General features: G+C 40.0%; 1 protein-coding gene across 2 annotated transcripts in view; it reads left to right on the top strand.

Moving 5' to 3' along the window:
• Window positions 1-17502, top strand: part of LOC127615109 (peroxidasin) — a 46714-nt gene that overhangs the window by 10665 nt on the left and 18547 nt on the right. Inside the window, exons 2-9 of one of the 2 annotated variants that reach the window (XM_052086664.1) lie at window positions 1773-1844; window positions 3541-3612; window positions 8618-8689; window positions 10430-10501; window positions 14847-14918; window positions 15558-15727; window positions 16864-16981; window positions 17073-17242. In XM_052086664.1, coding sequence (XP_051942624.1) covers window positions 1773-1844; window positions 3541-3612; window positions 8618-8689; window positions 10430-10501; window positions 14847-14918; window positions 15558-15727; window positions 16864-16981; window positions 17073-17242 — 818 coding nt within the window. The remainder of the gene's footprint in view (window positions 1-1772; window positions 1845-3540; window positions 3613-8617; window positions 8690-10429; window positions 10502-14846; window positions 14919-15557; window positions 15728-16863; window positions 16982-17072; window positions 17243-17502) is intronic. The other variant, XM_052086665.1, reaches the window with a different exon arrangement.

Consider the following 17502-nt stretch of genomic DNA (forward strand, 5'->3'; position numbering starts at 1 on the left):
TACTGTCTCAAAGTGTTCATGTGAGAGGAGAGGTTTTATTTTGGCCAGCTGTCTAAGGTGAAAGAAGCTTGATTTAACAACGGCAGCAATTTGCCGATCGAGTTTGAAATCACTGTCCAGTTTAAGGCCCAAGTTTGAGACTGTTGACTTAAGATAAGGAGACGGGGCCCAAGTCTACAGGATGGAATGTACAAGAGCCACTGGGACCAAACAATATCACCTCTGTCTTCTTTTCGTTGAATTTCAAGAAATTTTGTGTCATCCAGGTTTTGATTTCTTCCAGATAGGATAGGAGTGGCCTTAATGAGAAGGCATCTTTCTTGCTCAGTGGGACATAGATCTGGCAGTCATCTGCATAGCAGTGGAAGGGAATACCATGTTTCCTTAAGATGGAACCCAATGGGAGCAGATGCAGCGAGAACAGCAGAGGCCCCAGAATTGTGCCCTGTGGAACACCACATGACAGGGGAGCAGTGCGTGACTCAGAGCAGCCACACACAGCTGACACAAAAGGTTCTGTCAGCTAGATAGGACCTAAACCACTCCAGAGCACTACCGCCAATGCCCACCAAGTGCTGCAAACGAGTCAGCAATAAATACAGTATGTTGGAAAAGCCTGTTAAGCACTGAAACCGTAAAAAAAATACGGCTGATCCAACACGATTGTGGCTTTGCTTTAAAAAAAAAAAAAAAATCTGTTGTTTTTTAGCACTGGGATCGGCAACTTTTGAAATATACATACATACATAATACAAAATACATACATACGTGTATATCCCCAAAGCCTGATTTCTAATGAAGAGTGCAAACAAAGTACGACACCCACCCTGACCCCTACATTTTGCTCCGACAGAAACAAGTAAACGCATGGAAACGTTGGTCCTCTCTGATTGAATCCATATGTGTGGGGGCTGGGCTTGTACAGAGAGAGTGACCCATAAACATATCAGTGGAGTTTGCTATTAGGTCCATATTATTCCAGAAATTGAGAGCAAAATTTGCATGGCTGCAATCTGTTTCATTGACTGATGGAAGTGGGTTTAATTACATTTTTTGGGATCCAGTATGACATCACTACAAACTGCAAGTGTAATAATAAACATGGCAAATTGTCCATATTATATCCTCTTTGACAGTGTTAAGCAAAATGGAACCTTGTTATATTTATGAATCATAATTAAGAATAAAGCCCTTTTATCTTAATGTAGCATTACACAGATGTCTGCTGCGTTGTTGTTTTTTTGGAGAACTCCTCATGGCTGTTTCCTCTTCACTTTTTTTGCAAATTGCTAAGGTGAAGGTCATGTGACGCATGGTCGATGTCTTATAACCTTGCTGCTAAAAGAAAGAATTATACAGACAGTGTCAAGGACTTAAGCTCATCATTTTGTTTTGATTTGTTATCTGAGCTGCAAATGTTTAGGATCCTGGATGTGAAGGAAAGGGATGTGTCCTTTTTATATTGGGAGTTCAACAAGAATGATAATGGAATTCACTGAGCCCTAAGACGAGCCTTGTGATTATCTTTGGAGCAAAAGTTATATAAATGCACCCCAGTGATTAGGAGCTTGATAAACGCATTCTCGTGTGATGAGTAATGAGCTCATTTATCCGAGATACTGATGACATGACCTGGAATTTGTAAGCTTCATCTCCTGCTGCCAGCTTTGTGTACTTTTACAAAGATGCTTTCTTGCTGAGTATTTTTTTTTTTTAGTGTTTCCATTGAAATAATTTTGTGAATATAATTTCTCTTTTCTTTTGCTCTGCAGGGACCTAAGATTCAACAAAATCAAGGATTTACAACCGGGATCGTTTAGCCGATTAAAGAATCTCAACACACTGTAAGTTTTACTTTTTATTTTTCTTGAACAAATTTCTTTCTGTGCAGTCAGATCGCGTTTACAAAACAAAAACTATTCAGCCTGAAAGTTTGTAAGTAATGAAGCTGAAAGAAACACTCACTTTCAAAAATCTTCTAAATTCTTCCGACTTTCATTAAAAAAAACTGTCACTTCTGGAAAAAGTCATGCTATTGCACGAACATAAAATCTTACTCGTTCTGCTCCTAATTTCACACGTGGAGGTCAGTTTTGTAATAGTAGAGGAATTTATATATACTGTGTATTTTTTGTTTTATTCATTGTTGGCTTTTAATCTTTGTGCCTGAATGCTTAGATCAGGCTTCACCAGCCTTTTTGAAATTGAGAGCTACTTCTTTGGTACTGATTAATGTGAAGGGCTACTCATTCGATACTTTACTTCTGAAATAACAAATGTGCTCAAATGATGTTGTCATCAGTAATTAATAATATTCACTTCAAAGACACTTGTCATGGTAATTATGTCTCACAATCATGATCAACAATGATTTCATAAGTTAGGACATATGAAGCAACACTTTTATTTCTCTAAATCACTGCAAGTGTTTCCATATGTAAATGAGGAGTTTTACAACATTCCAAGGAAATCACAATGTCCCATCACTGGTGAGCTTGATCAACACTAGAGTGAGATGCACACAAATCATGCTTCATCCAACAATCTACAGCAGGTGTCACCAACATTTTTGAGGGTGAGAGCAACTTCATGTGTACCGATTGTGTGAAGGGCTACCAAATTGATACACGTCTTAAATAACATATTTGTCCAAAATACCTTCAATAATATGAGGATGTGTTATTTTTAATACTTGATGATTTAAATTGTCAGACTTTGATCGTGTTTCGAAATGTCTCACAGTACTGCCAATGTTTGCATTTTTAAATCATAATTTCTACTAGCAAATCACAATGTCCAGGCACTGGCGGGCTACTCAAGTGGTCTTCACGGGCTACCATGTTGGTGACCACTGATCTACAGCCACGTCAAGTTGCTCGATGTCCTTCATCTTTTATTTATTTATTTATTTATTTTAAAAATATGTCATGAGCCTCTTTTATTATTCATTCATTCATTCATCTTCCTAACCGCTTGATCCTCACTAGGGTCGCGGGGGGTGCTGGAGCCTATCCCAGCTGTCTCCGGGCAGTAGGCGGGGGAGACCCTGAATCGGTTGCCAGCCAATCGCAGGGCACACAGAAACGAACAACCATTCGCACTCACACTCACACCTAGGGACAATTTAGAGTGTTCAATCAGCCTGCCACGCATGTTTTTGGAATATGGGAGGAAACCGGAGCACCCGGAGAAAACCCACGCAGGGAGGCCGGAGCTGGAATTGAACCCGGTACCTCTGCACTGTGAAGCCGACGTGCTAACCACTGGACTACCGGGCCGCCCCCTCTTTTATTAATTAGTTTTAATTCTAATAATAATCTATTTATTGGTGAGAGGCACTGCTAATGTATAGGTGTGTCAAGCTGTGTAGCGAACACCGCTAGGAGAATAGGACCTGCAATTTCCTGCACATTTTGTGGTGGAAATTCAAGTAAAATTGAATTCGGAGACGTTCCGCCTCGTTCAAGACAAAATGCTGCATGCTTCCTCAAGTTGGTACGGAACATACTATATGTAACCTCAAAATAACTTTCTTTGCAGCCTCCTCAACAACAATCACATACGAAGAATCCCTAGAGGGGCTTTTGAAGATCTTGAAAATCTCAAATATCTGTAAGTTATCCTGATGTCAGTCTTCTGTTTTTTTTTTGGTTTTGTTTTTTGGCTTTCCAGGTCATGTTATGAGTCTTGAAACCAGATTGCTTAGCGAGCAAAAAATTTAAAAACAAAACTCTCACTGCACATAACATCACGAGGACTGTTCTTGCTGAATGTTATTGAGCTGGTTTAGGTTTTGCACTCATTTTGAAGTTACAACCCGTTACAAAAATTATGGCATGTTTACTTCACACTTTTGCATCAGTCTTCCTTCTAATTAACTATACTCAGTAAGCAATTGGGAACTGAAGACATTAGATGTTGAAACTATGTGGGTGGAATTGTTTGCCATTCTTGCTAAATGTACTAAATTGTTGTATTTTGTGCTTTGTAATTTATGTGGGAGAGATCTGAACTGCTGGCACGCCAGTCGAGGACTCGCACTCTTTTACTGCAAAGCCATGTTGTTGTCACACTTGTAGAATGTGTTTCATGTTTAGTTAGGTACTTTTTTTATGTATCGCATTGCGAAGTATTAGCAGACTCCAGACAATTTGGAGACCCAGAGTCAATGCCATTTTCACTATGAAATCATCATTTCCGCATTTCAGCTGAGATGCAGCTGGTCTGCTCTTCGACATGTTGTGACTTGACACTTTGCTGCTTCCACATAGAACACATTTATTATGATGTCAGTATTGCTACATCTACATTTTTGTGTCATGTGTGAAAAATGTATAGACTCAGGATCGTTATTAGGCTTTTGCAAAGCTTGCTGATGAGCAGATCATTTGTGTTGGAGAAGGTTAAACGTCTAAAACATGCCGGATAGCGGCCCTCAAAGAACGGAGTTGCCCACCCTTGGTCTTGGCTGTTGTCCGTTGTTTGTTATGCCGGATATGGGCATTTAAACCTTTTTTGGGCGTCGGCTTTAGCGTCTTTATCCAGCACAATTGCATTGATGGCTATGACTGTGTACAAAACCTCAATAAAATCACTGCAATACAGTAATGACACAGTGCCATAAAGTGTTTGGTGCTAGTGCATGTTTTCCAAACACTTCTATGATGTGTAAAGTTCTCTTTAGCACACAGTTGATGCCCACATATTATATGACATAGTAATCTGCCAGCGAAGCTTCACTGAAAAACTTGCAACTCATCTTGTGCCATTCTGTGGTCCTGCTGCCGCCAGTCTCAATCTAAGACTAGTGGTGATCTGGTAAGCGACAAGAGGCTAATCACAAATCTTGTCCCTTCGAGGCAAATCTTTTGTCCCTAAAACGCAGGATGTGCCGGTCGTGTTGTTTCTGCTGGTGTTGTTTCAGTGATAAAGGTCATTCAATCTGAAGCGTAGAACAGAGATTTGTCAGAAGCAAAAAATGAAAAAAAAAGCAACACCAACAAAAATTCTGAAAATTATATCACAGTGACTCGGGGTTCAGCTTGCGAATGTCCTAGGACCAAACCCAGAAAAACAGGTGAGTCGTAATTGGTCGTTACCTGAGCAACTGTGATGTCATTTTCAGTCGTCAGCAAGTGGCACAATAGCTGCTTCCTTAGACAGATAAAAATGTCTGGATTTTATTTCATATTCCGCAAAGGCAATGTTCATCAGAAATGCTTGTTTTTACTAGTGGGGGCACATACAACATTATTGTAAAGATATTTTTTGACTTGACTTCCACTTGTATAGGAATGAATCCTTAAGGTTGGGTGGCTGACTACTGGTTTTGAAAATGCTTGATTAGATAGGTAGGAATACCTGCATTTGAAATGTAAATATCTCAGGTGATCCGGTTTATTTAATTGTGGCTGCCAATATCGTGATCAAGTTAATTCTGTCAGCATTAGATTCTTCAACAAAAAAAAGATTGAAACGTATTCTGAATCATGTAATGTACATCTATATCACGGTGTCTTCTAGAATCGATTTTTGTCTCTCATCCCAAATCTTAATTTTGTATTGTTAATGTGTGCCTGTATAGATTTGTATACAGTAATCCTTCCTCTTTCATGGGATTTACGTGCCATGACCCTCCACAATAACCGAAAAGCCATGAAATAAAAATACCCTATTTAAATTCTCCTCAGTTGTTTTAGAGCATAGATTTTTTTAACGTCTTTGAACGCATCAAAGCAATACAAACACACAAACATACAGTATATTCAGAGACATAACATATGGTCACAAACATATTGTACAAATGGTGTGTGCGTTCTGTGCAAATAAATATATAAATAGTGGGACCCCGCGGGAATTACTTTAATTGTAGCTTTTATTATATTAGGGATGCTTGTTGAAGATAAACTACATTGGCAGAAGGAATGGCCTGTGAGTAGAGGAAAAGTATTACCCTCCAGCTAATATGTTGGATCAGTAGACTTATTTGGGTTGAGTGTTTAAAGGACATTGTCCCCACTGTATCTCTTTGTAGCTCAATGGCCTTCCAACATGTCAGTGCTTGTAGTGTCCCATCATCCAGTACACCCCCACTCCTCATACTTTTAATTAAATACCGTTAACTATTTACAAACTGTTTTAATGACAGAGTCCGTCTCTTTTTCAAGGACCATTTAAAACCCACGCCATTGTTCTGCCCCTTGTGATTAGTTTAGAATGTTGCCTCTGTGTCCACCCCTAGCTAGAGTTCAACTTCAGGCTTCAGTTATTCACCTTGTCCTCAAGCCTACAGCTTTAATGTCCGTTGAACCAAATCTCCAGCAAATCTCCACTCCACCATCGTTAACAGGTCAGATCAAGGTCTGAGTCTGACAGACCATAAAAGTGCATTTGACTTTTAAATTATAGTGTACACACCTACTGTAAATGGTGACAAAAGAAATGTAGCAAACTACATTGTGTCCACCCACTTCTAATTCAGGTGATCAAATACATAACGTATTGACACAGCACACCTCGCATCTTACATTACTTATCATACAGTAAAACTCCTCTACAACGAAACCTACATGTGTGAAAATACCCCCTTGTGTGAAAAAATCTTGATGCATTAAAGCCATTCCCTGTTTTCTGCTTCCGCCGACAACGGAAGTCCTCTGTTGCGCAATACGAAACCCTTTTCTCCACCCTTGCGTCGCAATGAGGTTCACTGCAACGCAAACAAGCCTTCCGCAAAAGTCGAATCCAACCTCAGCCTGCCACAACCACTGCTACTACTTAGCTTGGAAACGGCAACAGAAACCACCAGACTGGTTTACACAGGCACAGTAGCGCAGGAAGTATTTGTTATTGTTAGCACATGGTTAGAAATGTCACTTGTAGTTTCAGACACAGCACGAACATTTCATTGCGTGGTATAAAATGGCTACAAAATGGACCTTTGCAGACCAAGGCTCTTCACAAGGAGTTAACAAAAGAAAAGCTTTAACACTTGAAGATGGGATAAAAGTCACAAAGATGAAAGATGGAGGAAGCAAAGTAAAAGACATTGTGCAAGAAACTGATGTAAGTGAATGCTGATTGTAAATTTCGCTATTTCTTACCCTTTTTTTCTGTCAACGTTGGTTGTATGAAGTGTCAAATAAGTGAATGCTCATTCTTATGCGCGATTGGAATAAAAAGTACACATGTACGTTTTGTGTGTGTGTTTGTGTTTACGTCTGAGATAAAATTTGCTGTAATGAAAACGTCCCCTGTTGTGAAAAAATTCTGTCTGCAAACATGATTTCGTTATAGAGGAGTTGTACTGTATCAAGACATAATGACAATGCTGTGCTTCCAAGTTTCATTGAAAAGCTTGAAAACTCTTTTCCATCATGCATGGCCATGCTACAGTGTACAAAGTGAGGTCCATAAAAGGGACGAACAGATGAATTTGGTGTGGAACAACCCATCAGCGACATTTGGGTTGAAGTAGAATAGAGATGGTGAGTCTGTCTCTCTTCCAACAATGGTGACCTCTGATGATCTTCCAGATGAATGGCGAAGGACCACAGATGTCATCTATGAGAGTGGAGGCTGTTATAGCACCAAAGAGACAACAGACTTGTTATATTTGTTAGCAATTCTCCGAGGTGTCATGGCCAGGTGTGTCAAAAGTGCTATTCCTAGAAATCAGCTGAAAATACAGTGCGTCTCTTTGCAAAATTATCCACTAACTGACGACATGTTCCATTCACCTGAATGCGATTTGAGTATTTCAATTTCATGGAACATTATTTCTTATTTCATCTGCACTCTCCTGAAACCTGATAGCGCTGACACCGACACGCTTTAGCAATGATGGAAGAATGCAGTGATTAAAGGGTGTTTATTTTTCCACACACTACATCGCATGTTCCACAAAGGAGCTCCATATCTGTTGCTGCGGGTGCGATGATGGAACGCATAAAACAGACAGGACTCGGAAGACAGCTGCAAGCAATTGCTTTGCTTGTATCACATTTCTTTTAGCGTGTAAGATTTCCACATTAATGGGGGGTTCTGTCGCATAGCAAGGCTGAGATGCAGCCCAAGGAATTTATGACATGAAAAACATCATAGACACTTTTTTTAACCATTTAAAGAGCACTTTTTCAAAAACTTTGAGATTCAGAATTGTAGTGCAGGTAAAAGGATTGCAATTGGTTTTGTTTTTTAATGTATGCAATTCTACTGCCTCATTGTGATGTGTGCGGTTCCCAAATGCGGTTCCTTGTCCGATAAACATCTGTGGCGTGCATTTGTAATGTTTGTTACATTTTCATTGTGAACATAAACACTTTAAAAGCAAAGTGATTATTCAGTGGAGTGTGCACAGTATCTAATTGCGCTGTGGTCTGCTGCTAAAGAGAGAACAAACGGTGCAAGAAGTAGATTAGCAACTGTTTGCTTGATTTGCTGCAGCACAGTTCCAAGTAGGTGTGTGAATTGAAAACAGCTTTTGCCGTCCTCAAGGCCAAAGACGTTCGACCTGGTCTTTTATTTTGTCTACCGACTTTCTTAACCACCAGGCGATATGCACACGATGCAGATGTCTGTATGTGATACTAATGTGACTGGTTATCTTCCCTTTCAGCTATTTGTACAAGAATGAAATCCAATCAATTGACAGACAAGCATTTAAGGGGCTTGTCTCTCTTGAGCAACTGTAAGTGAACAACTTTTTCGTCACCTTTTCCATTGGCCTGTCTCTCTGTTCCCGCTACCCGCGAAACAGCTGCTCGCAACAACTCATGAAGAATAGAAAGTGCTCCATGGTCATGAGTTAGTTCATGACGTGACTTTGCAGGCCTTTCACAAGTATCATGACAGCATTGCTCCTTTGCCTGTCAGTGCAGTTATTCCTCCCAGATGCGTGCCATTATCCACCTTCCCTTCTCCACCATGCATGCCGTGTGTGCACCCACCCTTGTGTACCGCGCTGACCCCCTTTGACCCTTTTTGCATGACTCGCATGTCTTTTAGCCTCGAGGACAGATCTGCAGTTACACCGCCCCAACCCCCATGCTTGTAGCTTGATGTTTTTGCTGCTGATAGAGTCATCATAATGCTGAGCTAGAGCGTTGCTTTTGCTACTCTCGCTTTTGCTGTCGCTGTGTCCACATTTCTGAGAATCCTTCGGTGTGTTCGAACATATTTGTTGTCTGTGTTAAAATGTGACTGCCAGTCAAGACACAACACATGTAAGATCTGTTTTTACTTCAAACCAAAATGTTCATCGGTGGATTTCTAATTTTAATAGTTCAATTGGGTTTATTGTGATATTAGTCATAAACAGATCTCTTGAACAACCCATAATCAACTTGGGCGATAGAAACCATTTTCTCAGCAAACGAGGTTCACTCTAATCTGTGACTTTTCTTAGCTGCATTAATGCAGAACAATTGCCTAATTCACTAAATCCTATTCCAATACCAGGCTCACTGCCCAGCAAATGCTTTGAATTTTGCGATAATATAGGGTTTTATTAGCAAGTGACAAGTTATGAACCAGTTTTCAGACTGAGAAATAGTTTGACTACATCTCACACGGCCACATAAATATGCCAATACCTGACATCGCATGCTTCTTTTCGTGGAATGAATTGATTTGAAAGCATATCCATTCACATTGATTTGAAAGCATATCCATTCACATTTGTACATAACCCACAAACAATTATTTCATTACAGCTAAGCATTAGCCCGCATCTCAAATGTGAGCAAAATATTGACCAGAAATTGGAATGCGAAGCAATTAAAAACCACCCTTGCAAATGATACACTGGCGTAAAGGTGTTTTCGTGCAATTTAATGCCGATGGGCTGTCTGCTTGTACCAATATTGGGATTAAATTCTTTTCCTTTTTCTCCTTTAAAACATGTTATTTAGGACACATACTAAAGTACTATTTTTTATATATAATGTAATTGCACAACACATGGGCACCTCACTTATAGAAATGTTAACACAATATTATTTTGTACATAGTGGGGTTTTTTGGGTGGAGGCGGGCCTTCGAGACTTGCTGTGCCTCTTGCATCCATTTAAATGAGCAGCGTTTATTGATCAGTTGATTGATTTGATCTTTTCTTCATAATTATTGTTTTAGTCTCCACAGTACAAGTGTATTTGCTAGACTTTTATTTTTGTTTGTAGTACTTGATGTATTTGTCTGTTTGTCACTTCTATACTTTCTCATCTCCTCTCCCATATAATGTGTATATTATGTTTAAGATAAAACATGCCAAGCCATCCATTCTTTCTTTTATTAACCTATAGCACGCTGAAGTGGCCTTGATTCTGAATTGTCAGAAATGACAGCAGCGCTTAACTTGCTTTGCATTTGTCAATAGTCAAATGGAGACCAATAATGCACTGTGCTTTGTCTGTAATTTGTTCTTCTTCAGGTACCTCCACTTCAACAACATTGACTCATTGGAACCAGAATCATTCAGTCACCTACCAAAGCTTGAACGATTGTAAGTGCTCTTTTGCCCATTGACGTGGAATAATCCTATCTTCTAATTATCACCTTAATCAGCAGATCAATTGGACACCTGCTGAATTCTGCAGGACCTAAGAAGACCAAAATCCGTAGTTAGTCCCTTGTACTTTGTATTACTCGCTTTAGAATTCAGGGTCTGAATTTTGGATTAAGTGCGCATTATGAACGTGAACTATTTACCAAACAACTGACCGACATAATGTGTACTTGTTAAATAAATAAATAAATCAAATAGTTAATAATAATTATCATCTCCTATAAATATCCTAAAAACGCCCAAAGTGAATTGTGTTAGTGTTGAAGATAATAAGAAAAAAACATACCTGATGTCCCTTAGTCAAGCTAAATTAATAAACAAACAAACAAAACAAATAATGTAATTTTGAAAACTATGCTTGTGTAGATTTTTTAAAAATGGCACTCCCGGATTCAATAATAGTGCAACCTGTGTTGAAAATCTGTGGGATCAGCTAAGTGGCCGTGTCGAGGCTCGGAATTCTCAACCCTTGGGGCATTGAGATTCTAGGGTGCCAACGAAGAGTAGGATGCCATGCCTCAGCAGACAAGACTTTGACTTGTGAACAGCGTGAGAAATCGCCATGTCTTTAATTGCTGTGGTTTAGCTATATAAACAACGATGTATTGTGTTGCATTGTATTGCATGAACTACTCAAGCTAACAAATGCAAAGCATGATGAGAGAAGACCATCAAGTTGAGTCACGGTTAGTATTTATTTAGTAGGTTAGTAGTTTCGTTAACCTGCCATGCATGTTTTTGGAATGTGTGAGGAAACCGGAGTACCTGGAGAAAATCTGCGCAGGCACAGGGAGAACATGCGAGCCACACAGGAAGGCCGGAGCCTAAATCGAACCCTGCCCCTCTGCACTGTGCGGCGGACGTGCTAACCAGTCGCCCACCGTGCTGAAGTCCCTTCAAATTTAATTTGTCTTGACAGAGCTGTGAGCTGTGAAATGATCCAAGTGTTCTTTCGCTCTGCAGTATATTTGTTCAACAGATGTCAGGAAATATTGTGAGGCCAATTTTTTTCGCGGCTTCCAAAAATATTCTCTTTGGTACAATCAGTCTGGGAAAAACGAGAGTACCGGAACAGGAAGAGAGTTAAACTCCTGGATTAGGCTGATGACTGAGGACATATCCTTGCTCCATCAGTTGAGCTGAACAAACCCCAACTTGAAGACAGTTTGACTGAACCAGCCAAAGTGTGATCATTCACGTCTCGCTTATTAGTGACGAAGGCAGCCCGGGCTGCCAGAACTCGACACGTGACCTTGAGACTTCATACGTGCCTCACATTTATGTGCTTCAATTGTGCAATGTACCGTATTGGCCCGAATATAAAACTGTGTTTTTTGCATTGAAATAAGACTGAAAAAGTCGGGTCGTCTTATATTCGGGGTCTAGAAATTATACCCATTCACGAGCTAGATGGCGCCAGATATCATTGAAGTGAATGCTGAACTTGACTCCCCGGGCCAAAGTGAACCCCTGTCACAGAGAATAAAAAAAAAAAAAAATTGCGGTAAGAAAGAAAAGAGAAGAAAATAATATAAGAAATAACTGAAAATGGAGAAACATAGTGACAATCTGGAGAAAAGTGGGTCGAACATCGGCCAGTTTAAGCGGCAGCTGAGGAGAAGTTATGATGTAATTTACATTTAAAAAAAACAGAGGCCATTCATTTACGAATGTGAATGCAATTTAGTTTACATATTTAAATGTTCAGATATTAAGATTTGAACGAGGCAAAATAACATGCTTTTTCTCTCAAATATATTGTTACAATAATGTTTCAGATGTACTGTAATTATTTTCTGTATCAAAATTAATTTGGTGTTCAAAAAGTATTTTTTCAAACTTGAGTCTTAAAAAAGAGGGGTCGTCTTATCATCAGATATCACGTCTTATATTCAGGACAATACGATACATGACACAGTGAGATTTCAAGTTAGTGTATTATTTAGAGCTGTCGAACGATTAAAATATTTAATCTATTTAAAAATGCAACTGTCATAATTAACTCAAATGGACTAAAAAGTTAATCGTGATTACTCACACATTTTTTATCGTTTCTGAATTTCCTTTTACATTTTTTGTCCTATTTTTCACCCATTTTAATGCTCTCATCAACATGGAATCATGAATCAGTTTTCTATGTGCCAAATGCAAATATTTACTGAAATAACAATTTAGATTTTCAATTTTACATGAACATTTTTCACTTGGAGCAGTTATTCACACATAATCTCTCACACAATATTACTGTCCATCAACAACAGTGAAAACAATATTTTGTCACACAACAGCTGCTTTAACAGCTTTTTTTATAAAATCAAAGCAATACAATACAATACAATACATGCTGATTTATATAGCAGAGCAATATAACATTATAAAGTGCACATCTAAGGTAAACTAGTACTCAGCCTATAGTGGATTTAAACCATGGTTACATACTTCGTTTTTCTCAAGTTTACTGTGAACACAGCAGTCTGTTTCTGTATGTTTGTTGAAGGATAACGAGACACCGGACACCAGTGTTCGTTATGTGCCGCTGTATTCAAAACTGCCCGCGGTACAAAAAAGCGCACGCACTTCTCCCGTGCTGCTGGGGCAAACCATTCTGAAAGGGGCGGGGGGGTCACTCCCCCTAACACAGTCAGGCTATGTTGATTGTGTTGGTCCTTCTTGCGCGGAAGTCTCTACAGTTTTTGTGTAGAGCTCATTTCGAATGACAACACTGGATACGTTTTATTTTCGCTAAGTCGCTACCACTGTCAGACAAACACAGAGAAGCTCCACCCGCTCTATTTATATGGACGCAGAACACTGTAACCTTCCACACAAAATAGTTCCAAACAAGTAACATCCGCTTGTGACGTGTGCCGCGTTAATCTCGCGAGGAAAAATTTAAGCCCGTTAAAATTCATTTAAATTAATGCCAGTAAAAATGCACTAAACTGACAGCTCTAGTATTATTGTATCTTAATTCAAGTCAAAAACACCTACCAATATACAATCAATCAATGTTTTTGAAATTACAGTAGCATGAAATATTTGGTGTCTCTCAATGTGTTTCAGGGCTTGACAGTGCACCCAATATGCTCACAAATGCAGCCAAAGTTTCTCTGTGTGCCGGTAAAAAAAAAATTAAGCCGGTCGCACTGGCGCAAGTGCATTTTTTAGTGCTCCACGCAGTACTTGCGGGGGGTGGATGCAGTTCCAACTTAGTGGGTCTGTCAGACTGCCGCACAATGCGCATCTGTGATGCGCGTCATGTTGAATCGTTCTTGTGTATATAAGAACTTTGCCATGTCAACGGCCATCTCACTGAACGATTGTAGCTCTTTTAGCTTTTCGATGACGGCGTCCCATTCATCATGATCCCATTCACAGAGGCACTTACGACCCACTCTGCATTTCGGCAATCGACACTACGCGCTTGTCATCCAGTGTTCCGTGTTGAATTATAAATACTGGTGGGCACATACTCAACCTTTGTGGTTCAAATGGGCAGTGTCATAACCGGATCATGGCATTAAACTTTGAAACCTCTCGTGTTTGGCAAGACACGAGGAAGACAGAAAAATGTCCCTCATTGCATTAAGCGTTCATAGCTACAAATATCAAAACTGTGCGGTTTTTCGATCGATCTATAAAACCAGACATATGAGAAGAATGATGAATGACAAAATCACTTTGCTATTTTACTTAATTACAATCGATTGTCCATCTAGTCACTTACTGTATGTTACAATCCCTAAACAAATCGCGAAGGGGCAAGATGGAAAACATACGGGAAAACGGCACCACGAGGACCAGAGTTTGTCATGTATGCTAGATGTTCAGGGACCGGGAGCAGTGGAGCAGAAGGCGAAATATACAATAAAAAGTGACACAGTCTAAAATGAACTTGTGCAGTGACCAATGAGACCAAACCTTTTGTAAGTGGGCAAGTCAGTTATCACCGTTCCCTTTCAAACATGCGAATATTACCCGATGTTTAAGTCCTGTTGCATATCTTTCATTGACGCCATTTGCGGGCTGATTGCTGCCAGGCGTATTCATACTCAGAACATCAATAACTACAAATTCTTCATGATAATGAAGCAAATATTCCTGTGTGTGCATCATATTGAAAAACCTCAAGTCTTAACTGTTTTGGGAAAATCTCATAAATATCTTCAAAGGTCATGAGTTACATTTTTCAACCTCCCGGCCATGCTACGAGTGATCCATCAGTCTCAAAATTTTTTGGGGGGTTTAGACTCATAAATTTGCTTGTGTATCTCTCCTTCAGGTTTTTGCACAACAACAGAATCACCCAGCTGGTCCCGGGAACCTTCTCCAATCTCCAGGCCATGAAACGACTGTAAGTGGAAAAGCTCCATGTCAACAGCTGTGTGGGAATGCATGTCTGGATCCATGTCTACCTTACAAACCGTCTCGCCAAGTGAAAAGCTGGACTTGCTAATCAGTTCCAGCACATGCCACCACAGTGTTCTTTCTGTTCTTTGGGAACAAGATGATTTCTATCGCAAGGCTCACAGCACACTCTTGGCACTGTTTGTCTGAGTTCTTTGTGTCAGCTGCAGAACTTTAATTTATTTAAGAATTTTAATCCTCTGTGTACTGACTAGCAGGGATTCAAAATTGGCATTATGTTTGCAACAAAATATGTTTTGTTTTAAGGTTATTTATTTATTTATTTATTTGTTTATTTTAGTTCATCTTAATGCCACATAACTTAAGTGGACAAATTTGTTGGTGGACTATCAATCTTTTATTTATGTATTTGTTTATTTTGCTACATCTGTGCTTTTTGATGTAAGGCTTCTAAAAACTACACAAGATACCAAATTGTTGTTTTAGTTTGGCTTCCTATCTTTTGTTCCTTAGATATTAAATATTCAACTGTTGGCTGGATATTGAAATTTCTCTTGAAAATTCGACTGCAATGACTGTCACTATTGCAATTGTGCCTGAGTGATTGTGCACATTGTGTGTTGAGGCGACTGGATTCCAATTCGTTGAACTGTGACTGTGAGTTGCTGTGGCTGGCGGACCTTCTGAAGCAGTATGCGGAGTCAGGAAATGCCCAAGCTGCCGCCACGTGCGACTACCCAAGCCGCCTGCAGGGAAGATCAGTGGCGACACTAACAGCCGAGGAGCTCAGTTGTGGTATGGTAGAGGAAAGCTACAACCATGCATGCCATTTCAAGAATGCCATTGAAGCTCAGTAGGCACATTCACAATGAAAATGATCACATAGTGTCAAGGGGAGAGGTCGCCCACCTGACTGAAACCGAAAGCTGCTTCTTGGATCCTGCATTAGTAGAGTGGAGCTCAGTAGATTTTATTTATTTATTTTTTACATTTTTTGAAGTCATAATGGTAAGCATATCATAAAAAAATGATGGTGCTACATCAATTGCATCAAACTGCGTACAGTATGTAGACATCAGGGTTAATTAAGGCTCTCGCGTAGACAAGCATAAAAACAATAAACAGACTGCAATATAGGCATTCAATCCCCTTCAGGCTTTTTCCTATGCCAAATCACCTGGTCTTACTCACTGCCATGCAGACATACACACAGGTGCATCCCCTTTTTCCGTGTCTGAGTTAGACAAGCTCCGAGCTGCTTCGCCCAGACGTTCAATTGTATATGTTCTCTCTTTGATTTTATTGCCTGCAATTGAAGTTCATTATCACCATCAGTAGACATTGTTTTGAAATCTCTGCACCTCATTTGAACCCTCCTTTGTTCCTCAGTATATGACTACTTTTCAACGTTTGGGTACCAGGAGAAAAAGTTTTATTTGATGGAAGTCATTCCACATGCCCGACCCACCTAGCCCCCACCAACTGCCCTCCCCCAGGGCAGTTGGCGGTGTCATGCCCTGTAAACCACACCAATCCAAGCAGCTGTCAAAACAGCTGCCCTCCTTGCAATGAAATGCCATCTTTCTTCACAGTCTAATTGATTATTCTGTATTTAATTAATTTATTTGAATATGATGCAGACCTGGCTCCTACAAACTGGATTTCCAGGCTATGTTGTTCAGCGACTCATCGTCATTTGTGTCGTTGAGTTTGATTTCTGGCAAGCCAACATGTCAAAACAGTCCAAGAAAGACTGTTGTGTATTGTTAGCGTTTCACCGGCTCTCAAGCCTCAGGCGAAGTGATACGTGTCACGTAAAGCAACACACACATGCCATCATACCTATGCATACTTGCTATCCTCAAACCTTCCATTACAATACCTATGCATACTTGCTATCCTCAAACCTTCCATTACAACGCTCTCTGCAGAAGTACCCAGGATCACCTCAGAGCCCCAGGATGTCGACGTTACATCGGGGAACACAGTCTACTTCACCTGCAGGGCTGAGGGAAACCCAAAACCGCAGATCATCTGGCTCCGTAACAAGTAAGCCTTTTAAGTCTGTGAGAATAATTATCAAACATTTGAAATGCTCAGACAATCCAATGTTTAATCATGGTTTGTCCTGTTTCAACAGCAATGCTCTTAACATGCGTGATGACAGTCGTCTGAACCTGTTGGAAGATGGGACACTGATGATTCAGGACACAAGGGAGACCGACCAGGGTGTCTACCAGTGCATGGCCAAAAATGTGGCAGGGGAGGTCAAGACCTCAGAGGTCACACTGCGATATTTCGGAGCCCCGTGTAAGTGAAGTTTTATAAATTCCTAGCTCATGCATTTGGGAAATATGAGCAAATCCAAGCGAAGTGTAAATTTCACTTGGATTTACACCTAAAATGTGAACATCAAATTTTGGGACAAAAAGCAATGACAATGAACTAGCTATTTTGTGTAATGTATACACAGGGGTATCAGTGATGATAAAGCTAGGAGGAAAATTCTCATAGGAATACCACAGAATGCCGCCCCCCTCCCCCCCCCCCCCCCCCAAAAAACCAAAAAC

The sequence above is a fragment of the Hippocampus zosterae genome, chromosome 14 (genome assembly GCF_025434085.1).
Source record: "Hippocampus zosterae strain Florida chromosome 14, ASM2543408v3, whole genome shotgun sequence".
NCBI lineage: Eukaryota > Metazoa > Chordata > Actinopteri > Syngnathiformes > Syngnathidae > Hippocampus > Hippocampus zosterae.